The sequence below is a fragment of the Choloepus didactylus genome, chromosome 2 (genome assembly GCF_015220235.1).
Source record: "Choloepus didactylus isolate mChoDid1 chromosome 2, mChoDid1.pri, whole genome shotgun sequence".
NCBI lineage: Eukaryota > Metazoa > Chordata > Mammalia > Pilosa > Megalonychidae > Choloepus > Choloepus didactylus.
In genome coordinates this window covers 220878775-220894917 of record NC_051308.1, presented here as the reverse complement: position 1 = coordinate 220894917, position 16143 = coordinate 220878775, and the positions used below count along the sequence as shown (strand labels likewise).

Genomic DNA, 16143 nt, shown 5'->3' with positions numbered 1-16143 from the left:
CTGCTTTGCCTTTGTGGTGAGTGGGGGAGTGAGTCTTGTGGGGTCCAATTGGTGTACCGAGCTTGCGTGTGTAGTTTGGTGTTGCCCGCCCCATATATGGGGCGTGTTTCTGGGCGGTCAGGGAGGGGGGGTGGCTCTAACAATCAAATCTCCCTGGTGATCCTGGAGTTTTAAAGCTGCTGCAATAGTCTAATCCTTCAGTTCAGTCCTGCCACAGTTTGTGTCTGCCACTGACCCACAAGTCCTTGGTATTAGCGTATGGCTCCTGAGACTTGCGAGTGGGTCCCTCTTCCAGGCCTTGCACCCCCTGGTCCTCTGTTGAGGGATGACTGTGCTATGTCACAGGTGAGTGCCGTCCTCCCAGGGCGGTTCTGGGCTGCTGGGCTGTGTAGGGAGGCTCCCAGTCTGCTGAAATGATGGCTGAATGGGGCTTTGTTAATTCACACTGCTCCACCTTCCCAACTCTGGGACAATGAGCTGAGGTTGCAGGGAAGGCTAATGTCCATGCCCAGTTTTGTGGTGTGTGCCTGTTATTTGAAGCACTTCCATCACACTGGGTTGTCTGGGGCAGCTCTGGGCTATGGGGCTGGCGATGGGCAGGAGTGTTTCCTGTCCACCAGGATGATGGCTGTGAGTGGACACCCCCCTTTTCTTGTGAAGTTGTGGTGTTTAGTGAATTTTCTCAGCCACTGGATTATTGCGTTTGTCTCAGAGCTCTCTTAGGTTCTGCTCTTGTCTTGACCTGCCCAAATTGCAAGTCTTTGAAGCTTTCTGTATTGGGCTTCTTAGAGTAATTGTTTTAGAAAAAGAAAAAAGGATTAAAAAAAAAAAAAAAAAAAAGGACCCTCCTCACAAATCTAATGGGTTATTGAAATGCTAAGAGACAAAGCAATTAGGGCCATTAAAGAAAGGTCCACAGGGCAGAGAGATCAGCTTTTCTTCGGGATTTGCATATGAGCCTCAGGGCCTGAGCTCTGCCCTTCCCCTTTCTATGTTCACCAGAACTCCAAAAATCCTCCGCTTTTATTCTGGAGTTTTTCGTGCTGTTTTTTTCTATGCCTGTCTCCTCTCTGCTGGGCTGGGTGCTCTCAGATTCTCTGGTGTCTGGTCTCAGTCTATCTATGGTTGGAGTTTGGATCAGTAGAATGAGTTTCCGACAAGGGCTGCCACTGCAGTTCTCCCTTCTCCTTCCCGGAGCTGACAGCCCCTCCTCCCACGGGACTGAGCCTGGCAGGGGTGGGGTGCGGGTCCCCTGGTCACAAAAACTTACAGATTTCGCTGATCTCAGCAGTTCCACGTTTTCATGAGTGTTGTATGAAGTATGCCCAAAGTCAGATTGCTCTATGGTGTCCAGTCCATGCAGTTCCTGGCTTTCTACCTACTTTCCTGGAGGAGTAACTAAAACATACAGCTCACCAGTCTGCCATCTTGCCCCGCCTCTCCGGTTCCAATAATTTTTTTTTTGTTCTTCTTCCTTTCTGCTCCTTAGCCTAAACCGTTTCAATTGTGTTGTCTTCAAGTTCACTGATTCTTTCTTCTACCAGCTCCAATCTGCTATTGAAACCCTCTAGGGAATTTTTCAGTTCGAGTACTGAACTGAACCCCAGTATTTCTTTTTGGTTCTTTTTTAAAATTTCTAACTCTTTGAGAGTCTAATGTTTTTCTTTCATTGCTTCTGGGGTTTTGAGGAAGATGACTCTGCCAGTTTTTGCTAGTTGTTGAAAGAGTCTGTGGGGAAATAGCATCAGGGAGTGTCTTATGTCGCCATCTTGGTTGACCTGAAGTCCGGATAGCTCTGATTTCATATATAAATCATTCTTATATTAAGTCAAAATCTATTTCCCTTTAGCTTTCACTTCTTTGTTCTCAATGGAGGCATTCTGAAGAATTTCCTGTTTTCTTCCACATAGTTTTTCACGTAAAGGTAACTCTCGTGTTGGAAAGAGTCACAGTTCTTGCCCCTGGATAATTTATCATCTGATACTCAGATCTGTTCTAATCTTCCCCTTAGCATGTTATCCTTCTACTTGCATCCTTTCTTTTTTTAATTTTCCTGTTTTGTCAGTTCTTTATCTTTCTGGCTTTGCTGCCATAGGTTGCTTCTTTATGGTTTATTCAGCTTTGTGTCCTTACCCATCTTACTCTCTCTAAAAGCACATTTTAAAATCCTTGTAATCTCACCCTCCTACAGAGAAACAGGAGCTTGGATTTTTTTTTTTTTTTAGATGAGAGAAGGAGGGTGATTGTGGCTTTGTAGCCTAGAATCTGTAAAGATAATATCACTTTTATATTTTGAGGAAGCACACCTCTAGAACCTGCTTTCTAAGTTTGCTTGCCTCCTCTAACAGCCTGAATAACTTCTACATGCATTAAAGCCCCTAAGTGATTTGATTTATACAAGTGTGACATGATAAAATTATAGAAACTTACTTTCTGTTTAATGTTCTGATTATGATTAAAAGCCCACCAAGTAAGTTATATTAAGTATTTAAAATGTTGTTAATCCATCTCTTTTAGTTGTATCTATCTTCTCAAAACTATGAGATTCTCAAGGTGACAGGCTTTGGTTATTCATCTTTATTTGCCTGTCTATCATCTTTGCGTCCTAGGTACCACATAGCCTTGTATATAACAATTACTATTTGTAAAATTGAATTAAATGATTAATCACAGATGATAGTGGGTAAACTCTTAAGTTTTCACCTAGAATCTCTTGTATTAGGACACAAATTTGTGCCAAATTAATATATTTTGTAGTGTCATTTCTCTACAAATACTATGATTGAATTATGTTGGCAGCAGACTTTCTCAGAAAACTTTTCAAATTCATCCTTTTAAGTAATCATCATATGCCCAGTCAGCACACTCAGGTAGCCAAGGAAGTACATATACAGTCCAGGAGCTCCTTCTCTCTGTCTCATTATCTCTGTAGTATTGTCTTGGTGGATTCAGGGAATCTGTGTATACTTCTGTGGTAGATGTCAGTCCTTCTTGTTAAGGTCTTGTAATTTGGTTCCAAAATGAAAGCTCTTGTTCATTTACAATAGACAATAATCAGCTATTTTCAGTATAGAACATATTTTCTGAGACAGGGGTGCAGATGTATATTTATAAACTCATCTTGGAGAGTAATGTCACAAAGGAAACCACTTATTTGAACATTTGTGTTTATCTAAAATACATTGCAGAAAGCAGTTTAATACCTTTCTTCTATATATTACCTGCTATAAAAACACCAAATATATCAAATGCTTCTGGGTTTTGTACATCATACAGATCAGAGGTTGGAAAACTTTCTGTAGAAGGCCAGATAAATATTTTAGGTTTTGCAGGCCATATTTTTCTGCCACAACTACCCAATTCTGCCATTGTAGAGTGAAAGCAGCCATAAACAGTACATTAATGATTGAGCATGACTTTATTCAAACTTTATTTATGGACACTGACTACAATGTGAATTTAATATAATTTTTATGTGTTACTAAATATTCCTTTGTTTTTTCCCCAACCATTAAAAAATGTAAAAACCATTCTTTGCTCATAGCCATAGAAAAAGAAGAAGGCTGGAATTGGCCTACTGGCTAGTTTACTGAACCCCGATATAGACCAGAGAACTGATTTCCTGCCTTTGCATTGAGTGTTTTGAGTAGCTATAGTTAACAATCCTAGCATTTCCATTCAGTTTCAAAGTATTTTTTGGCCTTGTTTATGATTTGAAATGGAAAACAAAAGACAAGGTAGTTTCTATTTATCTGGCAATCATAGTACACCTGAACTGGAATCTCAACTATCTTCAACCTCCATAGCACCCTTTCTTTTGTCACTTTTCCGACTTGCTCTTTCTTAGCTGTGCTCTTAACATATTCACTGATGGATCCAACTACCCCTTTATTTTGTTTAGTTTTAAAAGGTCTGCCTCCATTTTCCTTTAAAGAATAAACAACAATTCCCAAACCACCTTCTCCTTAACAGGGTTTCAGAGTTGTCTAACAGTCGTGGTAAAGAAAGTGAAGGTTTTCAATCTGGGCTTTTGAATACACCTCAGTGCTTTGGGCAGTTATATAAATTTAAGGCTGAGTATCTAAGGAAAACATTTCAGAAGAGTCCCTCTTTCTAATCATTCCTTTAAAAATAAAGAGATTTCTCTGAGGGGGATTCCCTAATCCAGTGCCTATTTGGGCAGTATTTACCAATAAGTCACAATAAAATAAAGTTATATTATAAGTATCTTTGCTCCCTGTTTGTCATGGTTGTGTTCTGATGAAGTCCTTGACCTGTAATTAGCTTTGAGAGGTGTTTTCTAATAAATCCCTAAACCTATGTTGCTTTTAGTTCTCTTATCCAGTATTCTTTAGCTCTGACACTTAGTTGAATAAATTGTTCATCCATTAACAGCTCAGCAAGATATTTGAACCCATAGAAGTTTGCTAAAGAATTTCTCTTTTGGATCATTTTCTTTGATATTTTTCTCAAATTATTTGTTCTGTTATGTAAATTTATGAATAAATCATATTATAAATCTGATTCTGGTTGCTGCTAGTCATTAAGGAAATAAAAGCCAGTAATGCTGTGCATAGACAGGCCCACTATAAAAATAAATAAATAAGTAAAAGGGAAAAGGAACTACTGTTTCAACTGATCTGTAAGTGATGGCTGTCAATCAGTCTTTCCAGAGAAGTTCTCTTGTTTTTCCATATTTTCACAGTCATGTCTTTTGTTCAGTCCTAAAAGAGAGATAACTTATTGACATTTCTTCATTCCTCAGAATATTAATGTTTTAAATCATCTTTGAACTCATTTGACTTATTTTTACCAAGTGTTAAAAATAACTTTTTTCTCACCACCTTATTCAGTCCCTACAACACTTAACTCAGTACAACATATGTAAGTGTCACATCTGTCAGAAGCATTTTTAATATGCTGAATTTTTCTTTTGTTTTTTTTAAAAAAGCACTCTACAGATTAGTAGTTATTAACCATCCAGCATTGCCACTCTGATTGCATTGAAGAGTGAAGAATAGACTGGGTGTGGATACGTGGGTGTGACAAGAGCTCTCTCCTGTAATATGGAATTAACAGAAGGTATATCAATTTATCTCTTATTTCACCTGGGATAAAACTTCTCTTATCTTACTTTCACAGCTGTAGATGTTATTGTATATTATCCAGGTGAATACTTAAGATGAACACTCCACATTTTGGAGTGATCTCTTTACTAGATTAAAGTATGTACTTTGTAGCCACAACTGTATGAGATATAAATTTTGTATTTTTTCCCCAAAGCCATATTCCTTTTAGGAGGTTCTTGAAAATGTTAATATGGAAAGCCATTTTCGTTATTATAGAATTTTCCAGGAAGAGAAGTCACAGCTATTTAGTATTTAATGATCGTTTTCTTTTCCATTAGCTCTGTGGAATCAAGATGCTGTTTCCTGGCTGTCAAATTGAGGTGTTATGTTTTTCTTAACTACATATTATGACTTCAGTCATTTTTGGAATGACTTTTTGTTCCATACTAAATGCTGACCATACTAAATGGTCAGAGCTTTTGTACTGGTTACACAGCCCCTTACTCTACATATCTATCTGCCCCACCTTTCCCCACAATCCACATGACCCTTCATAGTCTTATAAAACAAAGTTAGCCAGTATGGGCTTCTTGTCTCCTAGACATGTTTAATATAACCTTTAGTGTTTACCCAAGCACTTTGACTTCTATAGTTCTATTCAGGTTTGAGATCACTCATATGATCTGAGGAGTCCTTGCTGGTGAGTGCAGTGCAAAGGCAAAATTTTCTATTTAGTAGTTAAAATTTTGCATCATGCACGGATTTTGAAGCTGTTTGCTTTTACATTCACCTATTCTGGGGATAATCTAATAACAGCACTATTTGGAAAATTATAAAAACTGTGTTTAAAGGATATTTGTCACTGGCAAATTTCATTTCCTGGCCTTTGTAAAAGCCACAAAAAGGCTGCGTTGTGGAGTGATTTTCCTATAATAAGCAGTTTTATCAACTTTAATTTAATAAAGGCCAGTGTATTCCAGAATAAGCTCCTTTATCCAGGTATAATCTTTATATACTAGAGAGTAACATTGGACCACGACAGTAGCTTTGAGTTTTGCGGAGAAGCTAGTGAATACTAGAAGGATTTGTTTCTAGCTAGGGACCAATAGCATGCCAAACTTAAAACAAAACAAAACAAAACAAAAAAAATGAGGGGAGAGACTCTAGCCAAGAAAGCAAAATTAGAATGAAGAGAAATGTACTGTGCAATAAAGGATGGCACACCAGAGAGGAACGATAGCATTTTTAAGTACTCTTTTGCTAGCCACATGGTTGTTAGTTTATCCCCATCTTCAGTGTTTGTGATTATAGTGTTTCTTTTTAAACTGCAAGTTGGCCTGAGTTTTCTACCAAAAGTATACCAAAACTATTATTTATGAGGCTTTTGGGGTGGGGAGGGTTAGGGAATGTTTTTCTTTTTGTAATTTTTATTCTTTCTTCTATTTCCTTTTTTGGCTGAAGAATGGGCTACTGCTGCTTGACTTGTCATTTTTATGTGCCATTTACAAATGGTTTTTGCAAAAGAAGCAATTACCACATCTGATTTATCTTTTATTGCAAGTGCCCATTTAAAAGCATTTGTTGTGGCTTGATTTTTTTAAAAAAATTCATCAGTTTTGTTGTTCCTACTGATTATACAACCAAGGGAAACATTAATATTAAAAAATTTTTCAAAATAGGAAGATGACAAATATTGATAATATGTTAGCATATAAAGTATATGGTTTTTTAGAGCTTTCCCCCCAGCAATTGAAAGCTTTCTTTGCTGAGACATAAATTTGCTATGTTTTATTAAAAAGAAGAATGTAGGAACAAAGCACTCGCAATTAACTGATCTTATCAAGATTGGATTCTTTTTTTAGTTTGCATGCTGTAGACCATTTGGGGATATTATTTAAATACACTGTTGATAATATTTATTGTTTATTATCTGTAACATTTATTGTTTACTTTAGTTAAGAACCAGGAGCTGGACTCTTCTGCTGAGTATCTTCCTTCTCTGTGCTTTGCAAGATAACCTCGATTCCTGCTGGTTCTATGGGCAATTGCAGTGCAAAGCATTTCTTACTGGGTTTGCAAAGCAAGGGTAATGTGCTCTGTGGGTGTATGTGTGTCTGTGCCCCTTATCCCACTGCCACCTCGTGTTCTCTCCCTTTTTCTTATCAAAACTTATTTTTTAAAATCTATATAAATCTATATAAAAAAATCTAGTGAATCTCTTTTTTTCTGAAATATAGAGATATTGATAAAAGTTTAATGTTATTAACTTTCCCTGAAGTATTTGCAGGGCCACAAAGTCATTGCAAAAATGAAGGTGACATTTCAGAGTTGATCATATCATTAAGTAGTACTTACAAAGCCAGTCTTGAATGTCATTTTACTTGACCAAATGGCAAAATAGAATGAAGATTATGTAGAAAGCAATGGTAGTTTAATAGGTGTGGTAGACTTTGGAAGTCCATTGAGTAAAGTGACTAGAGGATGGCATGCCGAATCTCAGACTCTTTTTGAGGAAAAGTTGGTACTTTCAGGAACCAAAATGTGTGATATTAACAATATGGAAAGACATGCTTTGGGCCCTAGAAACAGCAGTAAATCTATCAAGCTTTAAAAATGGTTGTCAATTTTGTGACTAATCAGAAATGTGCCATCTGTTTTTTTTTAATAGACAATTCAGATATCAAAACTGGCCAGTGTCCTTCCTGAGTTTCTTGGCTCAGGAATATTTATTAGCTAGTCTTATATCTATATATTTTAATTCTTGTCTATTACAATTTCTTTCCTCAAAGTTCTGGCTAGTGATGCTCTCTAAAATATAATGAGGACCTGGTTGAGAACTTGCTAACAAATGAAAGAAAGACCAGCTCTAGTTAAACCCTTGGGCTTGGCCCACTTCAGGTGCTCAGGAAATACTTATTGCCATATAGGAACAGGATGTCTTTATTGCTCTGGTTCCCATTTCTTTGCAAAAAGTAATCTTTTAAGAAATATAGACTCATTCTGGATGTTGAAGTATGGTGGTGTTGATCTATAGCATATACTACAAATCTCGAGTTACTATTTAAACAAATTTACTTTGATCTTTAGTATTTTAAGTTCCCAATTGTTATCATTACTTTGCCAAGAAAGTGATAATTTCCTTTGAGTGTCTTCACCATTTCAGAGGCAGAAAGCTGACAAAATTTACTGAGAAATTAAATCACAGATAGAACCATATCTTTATTCATATTCCTGAAAATATCCCTTGCATCTCTTAAATCAGAAAACGTTAAACAAGATATGAGAACACTATTTTTTTACATGATTTTTCTGTAAACCTACAACTTCTCTAATTAAAAAAAATAATAATGGTTTTAAAAAGAAGGCTAAGAAGGTAGAAATCAAGGGAAAGCTACAATAATTTAAACTTTAAACACTGATTAGAAAGATGCTTGAGCTTAATATTACTAGCGCCCATTCTCTGGGCGTTGATAAAGCTGAGACATTTGTACAGTTGACAAGGAAACCTGCAGAGATTTGTCCTTCCTGTCATCATGGCGGCTAATTCACCTTTATGAAACCTGCCAGCCTCCATTGATTTTGTCTTAACTTTGTCTCTTTTGTGAAATAAACCAGATTTTTTATGTTAGATTTCAAAATATATATATATATATATTAATGTGTGTGTGTGTATATATATATATATATATACACACACACATAAAGTAAAGCTACAATTTAAATTTGAGCTATTTCTTTTACTCCCATAAGTCCATCATTAACTTTGTTAATTTAGTGAGTTGGTTTTGAAAGTCAAAGTCTTATATTTTTTATTATCCTTATAAAAGAGAATTTTCATACTATTTAACAGTTACTGACATTTCTTTTAATTTTTTCCATTGCCTACTTTTTCTTTGTAGGAACCTATTAAGGTTTATTTTCAAATTTTTTAAAGGTTTGGAGGACATTAAGGATTTATCAACACTTCCTTCATAATTTGTTTACCAGACTTCAGATTTTAAAAATCATTCTATTACTGAAGCCAGATACAAAAGCTTGCATAGGAAAATAATTTTAATAACATTTTTCTGATTATGAAAGTAATACATATTCATTTTAGAAATGAAAAACCCAAAGGAAAAAAACACAAATCATTTGCTATCCCACCACTAGTAATATTTTAGTATATATCCTTATAGTCTTTTTCAGGTGCATAATTACACACATAGGAAAATAGGCTATTTAAGTAGATAAGAAATGAAAGCATATATACCACATTCTTTAGAGGAGGTTTTAGTCTTTGAAGTCAGCAGTTTTGTCTTCTCCCCAATCCCAACATCTAACCACAGTCCTGAGATGAAAGTGGATCCTTGAAATTGGTTGACAAACTTGGCAGTGACACTGTAGTTCTTCATTTGGTCTTTATCTGCCCGCCCAGACATTTATCTGTAATATTTAGAAAGATAAAATTTTCATCTTCATTTCAATAGAGAAAAGAATTGTTTTCCTGTTGCCACCCAAAGGTAAAATTGGTCTTCACTAAGCAGGGAACAAGTGACTAGTTGTGTGTGGAAAAATTACTACATAGGCCCTCCGGAAAAAAAAAAATTATATGGCTATTACTTATTTAGCAAAAATTCAGAAAAATTTTCAGAATGTATTTTCACTGTGGTTTTTGTAGGATAAGATAGTCTTGTAAAGTGTAACTGTGGTTCTTTGGACAGTCTTTTCAAATATGGAAATCCTTTACTTCAAAAATAACCCAAAAAGGAAAAGGCTCTCGATTGCATTTAATGGAGTGGCAGCAAAATACCTGGAAAACACCCACATCCTGCTTTTAATGATATCTGAAATCCATAATCCAAGGGAGGGGTAATTTTTAACTCATAAAGGCGTATACATTCACAGGGTTTGATGATCCTGAGACATAAACCCTTTAAATAGTTTTCAAGAGAATGCCTTTAGAAAAAAATCCTTTTTTTTTCTCCCAAAGAAAATACTGAATTATCATACTCAGCAGGAGCCACTGACTTTTAAAATGAAACTGAGAATCTTCAAATTTTAAATTAATAGAGGGAAGAATATATGCAGAGGTGTAGAAGAATGAAGCTGGAGAGTGAGGTGTGGATCAGGTTTTTGAAGTATTTTCTGTGTCATGCTAAAAGGTCTAGACTTTAACCAGAACACAACACAGAAGCCGATTAGGTAATTCATTCAAGGAAGATTTGAGATGAAAAAGAAGAGAAGAAAGAAGAAAAACTGTTTAGGGCATTAGTAGTAGTCTGGGTGAGGCATAAAAGCTTGAACCAAGATAATGAATGTGAGAATGAAGACAAGTAGATAGATTAAGGAGAAATGAAGGTAGAATAGAAATGACTTGATGATATAATCTATGGGGCTTGGGGGATGAGTGTGAGGGGGGAACCAAAGATGACTGTCAGGATTCTGACATGGAAGATGGGATGGATGATGGTGCCATTTACCAATATAATAGAAAACTTGGGAGGAATTTGGGGTGGGTAGCCCAGGCAGCAGCAGAGATTAGCTTAGTTTGGGGCATGTTGCATTCCACGTGCTTGGGAAGATAACCAGAGATCTGGACAATGGAGCCAACTGGAGAAGTTGATTTGGTCATATGTGAGAGTGCGATAAATGATAACCCAACTCTTGTCAGTTTTCCTTTGAGTAGCTCATATTAGGTGCTCAGTAAATATTTGTTGAATTAATATTACAGTGGCTACAGCTTTTACCCTTGGTGTCCTCTATACATGCTTTGAAAAAAATGATTGATCTAATTTTACTCATCAGTAGGAACTTTGTAGTTCCAGCCAGGTGGTGCTGGCCTAAGCAACGTTTAATTCACAAATGGCTTCTTGATGAAAGAGCACCACTTATTTCTTGAGCAGACTTCACAAAGTTGACTCTTATTTGATTATTTTAAGTATTTTCCTGATTATTAATCAGCATCCTTGGTTGTGAAAAAATTATTTGGAGAAGACTGAAGTTCCTCTTCCTGTGAATGGGTTTAGATATGTTCTTCCCAATGCTAGGGCTAACACACAGCCATTTGAAAAAGCCTGTTTATTACCAGTGGATCTATTTTTGGACAGCTCTGTAGCAGCTTCTTGGACACTCAAAAGGACTGGTAAGATAAATGCCTTAGAAAGTAGTGCAATATATTAATAATATAACAGCAAATTCATTTTAGTGTCCCCAGGCCCTAGCACATAATAGGACGCCCAGTTAATTGGTTGAATTAATGAATCTGTATGGTGCTTTAGAACTCACAGAGTGCTTCCTGATATGTTATTATATTTGGTCTTCACAACCTCCTCATCAAGCCGAGTATATTCTCATTTTAAACATGAGGAAATTTATATACTCTTGGCAAGAATGTTTTCTGTAACTCTGGTACATCTGCAGACAGAAACAGCCCCTGTTGTCATCTTTTGATAACCTATTTTGTGTCCTAAGTAATATTCATAATCGGCCATTGAAAGATCTGCCTAATCTGATTTCAACTTATGCCACTTTGATATGCTCTTAGGTTGCATATTTCAGAATGGTTTAGGAATAAAGTTGACCCAAAGTTTTTGAGTGCAGTACATCTTTTCTTGCTCTAATAGAGCACTGGTTTGTATTCATTGCAATGTAGGCTAGTTTAAAAGTTAATGAGCAGCAACAATTTTGTAACATAATGCTTACAACACTGCTTGAGCATGAAAATGTGTAAGCTTGTTTAAGCACATATCGTATCCTCCAGGCACACCCTTGCATACCTTCTTAAAAATCCCTTTCTGTTATAAAGTTCCTATGTGGTATATAATATGCTAAAATGACCTCAACAAAATTTCAGTCCTAGGTGGCTTATTTATAGCTTTCTGGTGAGTGCTAGAAACATGGCAGATGTTACTTGCCATGACATTTAGCTTCTGTAAGATTGTTCATTTTTCAGATGGCTCATATTCCTTTCCTGCTAGTGTAAACTCTTTCTTCCTCCACCTGGAGCACCTTTCTATAGACTTTAGGAATGAATCCATCTGCTGTGATGGTATCTTCTTATCCAATTCTCTTTGAAGTACTTATTTTATAACTATTTTTCCTGTGGTATGAGGCATTTAGACCAGGAGGGAACTCTGCTGTGTTTCCAGAATTTGTTTCTTTTGGAGGTTGAAAGTGTTGTGTCATTCATTTGTGAAGAAATGCATCTCTGTTGCTGAATCACTTTTACTCTGTTTTCAAAGAAACATTTCAGTATTTTTTATATATTTGATGCCATGACAATGATTGGAGTAAATATGTGCTAGATGTATTCAATGTCTATATCCCTGCCAACCAAAGTCTAGATTTTAGCTTCTCCATTAGAGGCTGTTATGATATATATGGCTTGGAGGTGTGAAACATTTTTCAATCTGATTGTACTCCTCAAAAAGTATGTTTTGATTGACTCATTAATTGCACTGTACCCTGTGCATAGTAATGAGTTCCAGTATTTAGGAATGGCAAAGTAATTAAGCATGAAGGAATATGTTCTGCAGGGAAGACCAGAAGAATACAAAATGCTGGGTTCTGTATGAGGCACACTGAAACAATTTCTCACATTAACAGTGTTATGGAAATATAATCAAAATAAGTTTGGACACTTATGTTCTCCACTTATTGCTAATCTTTTCTTCTTGCTTTTGTATGTGTTCATTCATTTGTAGAGTATAAATGGCATTCGTACAGAGGAGATGGCTGCTGTGGCAAAGGGGCCATCCATTAAACCTGACCCTGAACAGGAGGGCCCCAAGCATTCAGTAGTTCCTAGTGAGAGCCAAATGACCACCCCATCGGAATCTCCACAAAGCTTTGACTTTGGCTCCCTCTCCATAAGCAGCAATGAGACAGAAGAGAAGGTGCAGGGGGCAGCTGGCCATCTTGACATTAAGGAGATGCCAAGAGGTTCAAATGGGGAATGTATAGGAGTGGAGGAACAGGTCAGTGCCTTACAAGGCCCGTTGGGCAAGTTGTCAATAACACCAGCTTCCTGCCGGCTGCAACTTGGTGAAAAAAAGGCAGAGAGTGGTGAAGAATGTGTTACTCCAGGAGAGCCACTTGGAAAGCAAAATGGATCATGTCTTTATCCTTGTGTGGGTAACCAGTTCCCCACCCTCATTCGAAGTTTCCAGGTAGTAACTGATTCAGTGATGCAGGTCTAATGACTCTCTTTGGGAAAGGGCCAAAATCTGTTCTGTGGAGGAGGTAGTGGTGGTGGTGAGGGTAGCCTCTCTGCTTTTTTAAAATCACAGAATAAAATTAAAGCCATTGATCGCTACAAAGAAATTTATTTGGAGGAATTAAATCCATGGCTAGAAATGCTTTCTCCCCTACTGCCTTAAAAACTCTTGGTAGTAGACTCCAGCTAGTCATCTTCATGAGGCTGGTTTAAGTATGTTTCCCTTTTCCTTGCTCAAGCATGGACTATTTGAAGAGGTGCATTTCTGAGACTTCTATGGTGAGGAGCCTTAGGTGTTCTGAGACCATGTTCAGAAAGTCAAATAATCTTAATTAAAGGGAGCAACTGAACTTTTTATGAGATTTCAGTCCTCAAATAACTCATGTATTGCAGCCACATAGTGCAGCCCCACCACTCCCACTGACCCTACCCACAAGGGCTTCTGTGATCATAGGCACTAATCTTCTCAAATGGGAATTTCAGGGTGATTTATAGTCTCGGGGAAGGTGAGCTGATGGGCAAAAAGGCCTTTGATATTACACTAATGTTCATTCTTCTGAAATTCTGAGGTTAATCACCAGGTGGTGGTAGAACTGATTTTTTTTCTATCCAGTTTTCCAAATACTTTTTCTTCTCAACAACTCTGAAATGGGTATCTGACATTGATTTGAAAGAAGTTAATGAATTCCAGAGTAATGCATTCCAGTGCCACTGCTGCTTTGTGTACCATTTATACTTTGTGGAGGAAATGTGGCTGATTTTCCTAACTACAGTGACACAGTCACAAGAACAAATGAAAGTGATTGGTATTTGACAAATAGTTTTATATTCAAATTCTGAAGGTCAGTCTGTCACCAGTTGTAAACGTCTGGTCTCATAACTTGCCATTAAGCATATGAAAGTGATTACACAAATATTGTTCTTTAATATCCCTCATAATTTGACACCTGTTCAGGGCTACTTTGGAATACTGTCCAAGTGGGCAGAGTAAATGCCTTTGGAGATTGAGCTAACCCTTTGCTAACACTTTGATCAGATCAATGTCAGAAGATTAGTTCTCTGACCGCTGTCAGAAAGATTCCAATAACTCGTTCTTTACTGCTTCACAGCCTCCACTGGTGAAGACTCAGACTGTCACCATCTTGGATACTGCCAATGCTGCAAAAAGTGAAATCCCAACCAAAGATGTCCCTATTGTCCACACTGAGACCAAGACCATCACTTACGAGGCTGCCCAGGTAGGACACAGTTTGATGCTGATAAAAGACCTTTACATACAATTTAGGATCTCACAGCTTTATTGAGTAATTCATGAATTGGGCAGCATCCCATTCAGAAAGTGGATGGGAGTTCCTCCAGGAGGGTGGAAATGGGAAGCACATGTAGGGCAAATGCTGAAGCAAGTGAGGAAATGTTTTGATTGGCAGACATTAGTTTTCCATTTTACAAAGTGGGATCTTACAAAGCGGGGAGCAGATATACTTTGATTAGTATGGTATGCTTGTCCTTCTGTTAAGCCCTCTCTGTGGGACCTAAACTAATTTTATCACAAAGTGTCGTTTATCAGTGACCCTGTATGGTGTTCCCTTTTCTCGGGAAACCCCTGCAGGTCAATTGTTTTTGTCCTCTGGAAAAGTCCTCGAAAGGGGTTTTCTCCTGTCAATGCCCAATGCAGGAGGCCGTTTTATTTTATTTTACAGTGCCTCAGAACCAAAGACTGGAGCAAAGACAGTAGATAACCTTTTTTCTTCACATGATTTCTAGTATTTACTGCAAATAATGCCATGCTTTTCTGGGGCAGTTCTTTTTAGAAGAGACTCCTGATCTAAGGGGTGTCCCAAAATTGCTGTATTAAAAACAAAATCATCTTAGATCTGATTGCTTATGTGCATGCATTCCAGTTAGGGAGAGAATCTAGTGTAATGGTTTAAAACATGGACTTTTGGGACGTCAGACAAACCTGAGTTCAGTTCCTGGTTCCTACATTTGCTAACTTGGGCGAGTAATTGAACATCTCTGAGCTTTGATCCCCTCTATATTATATAAGATAAAGTATTGTGCAGACAGGACTTGATATACCTGAAAGCATAAATAAGTTACAGCTATAATAATTACAATTAGTTTATTAAAATTAAATCAATTTTAAAGTCACATAAGAATGTAAGTATTTACAATTTTTGTTTACTTCTTTCAGTAAATTTTTCCTCTAGTGCTGGTACTTTGGGTTAGGGTTGATTTATGTTGAATTAATTTTTTATTTTTCAAAAGATGCTAAAAGCAAGGAAAACTTGTCCCTCTTTAATCTGAGTCATTATTAATTCATTCATTCATGCAAAAAATACTTATTGAGCATTTATATGTTATATCCTATTCTAGCCCAGGGAATACAAAGCAGTGAAGAAGGTAGGCACAGTCCTCTTGGAACTTAAATTCTACTAAGGAGAGACCGGCAATAACTAAACTGGGGTAAAGAATTAAATAATGTGGGATTACATGCTGCTTTTTGTCTAGGATAGTCAAGGAAGCCCCCTCTGAGGAGGCGACATTTTGGGTGAGGACCAAAGGAAGAAGACAGTCATGTGAAGCTCTGGCTGGGTACTTTCACATAAGTCCTTTCATTTAATCCTCATATCACTTTTGTACTAAGTGGTGATATCCCCATTTAGGAAACAGTGTAGCTTGGTAATTAAAAAGTGCTTTGCAGTTGTATAAATGGAATGTGTATTCTAGCTCAACCATGTACTACCTGGACAACTGTAGACAAATTGCTAAACTCTTTAAGTCTGTTTCCTTGACTGTAAAATGGGGACAATACTACCTACCACGCAAGATTTGGGAAAGATTAAGTGAAATGGTGTCTGTAAAGCACTTGGCACA

The 16143-nt window shown here is 37.1% G+C and overlaps 1 protein-coding gene across 6 annotated transcripts in view; it reads left to right on the top strand.

The window, feature by feature from the left end:
- EPB41 (erythrocyte membrane protein band 4.1) overlaps positions 1-16143 on the top strand; it is a 259035-nt gene that overhangs the window by 232063 nt on the left and 10829 nt on the right. For 4 of the 6 annotated variants that reach the window (XM_037827958.1, XM_037827959.1, XM_037827962.1 and 1 more), the window contains one exon: positions 14376-14504. In XM_037827958.1, coding sequence (XP_037683886.1) covers positions 14376-14504 — 129 coding nt within the window. Of the gene's footprint in view, positions 1-12754; positions 13028-14375; positions 14505-16143 lie in introns of all 6 variants that reach the window. The other 2 variants (XM_037827956.1, XM_037827957.1) reach the window with 1 other exon arrangement.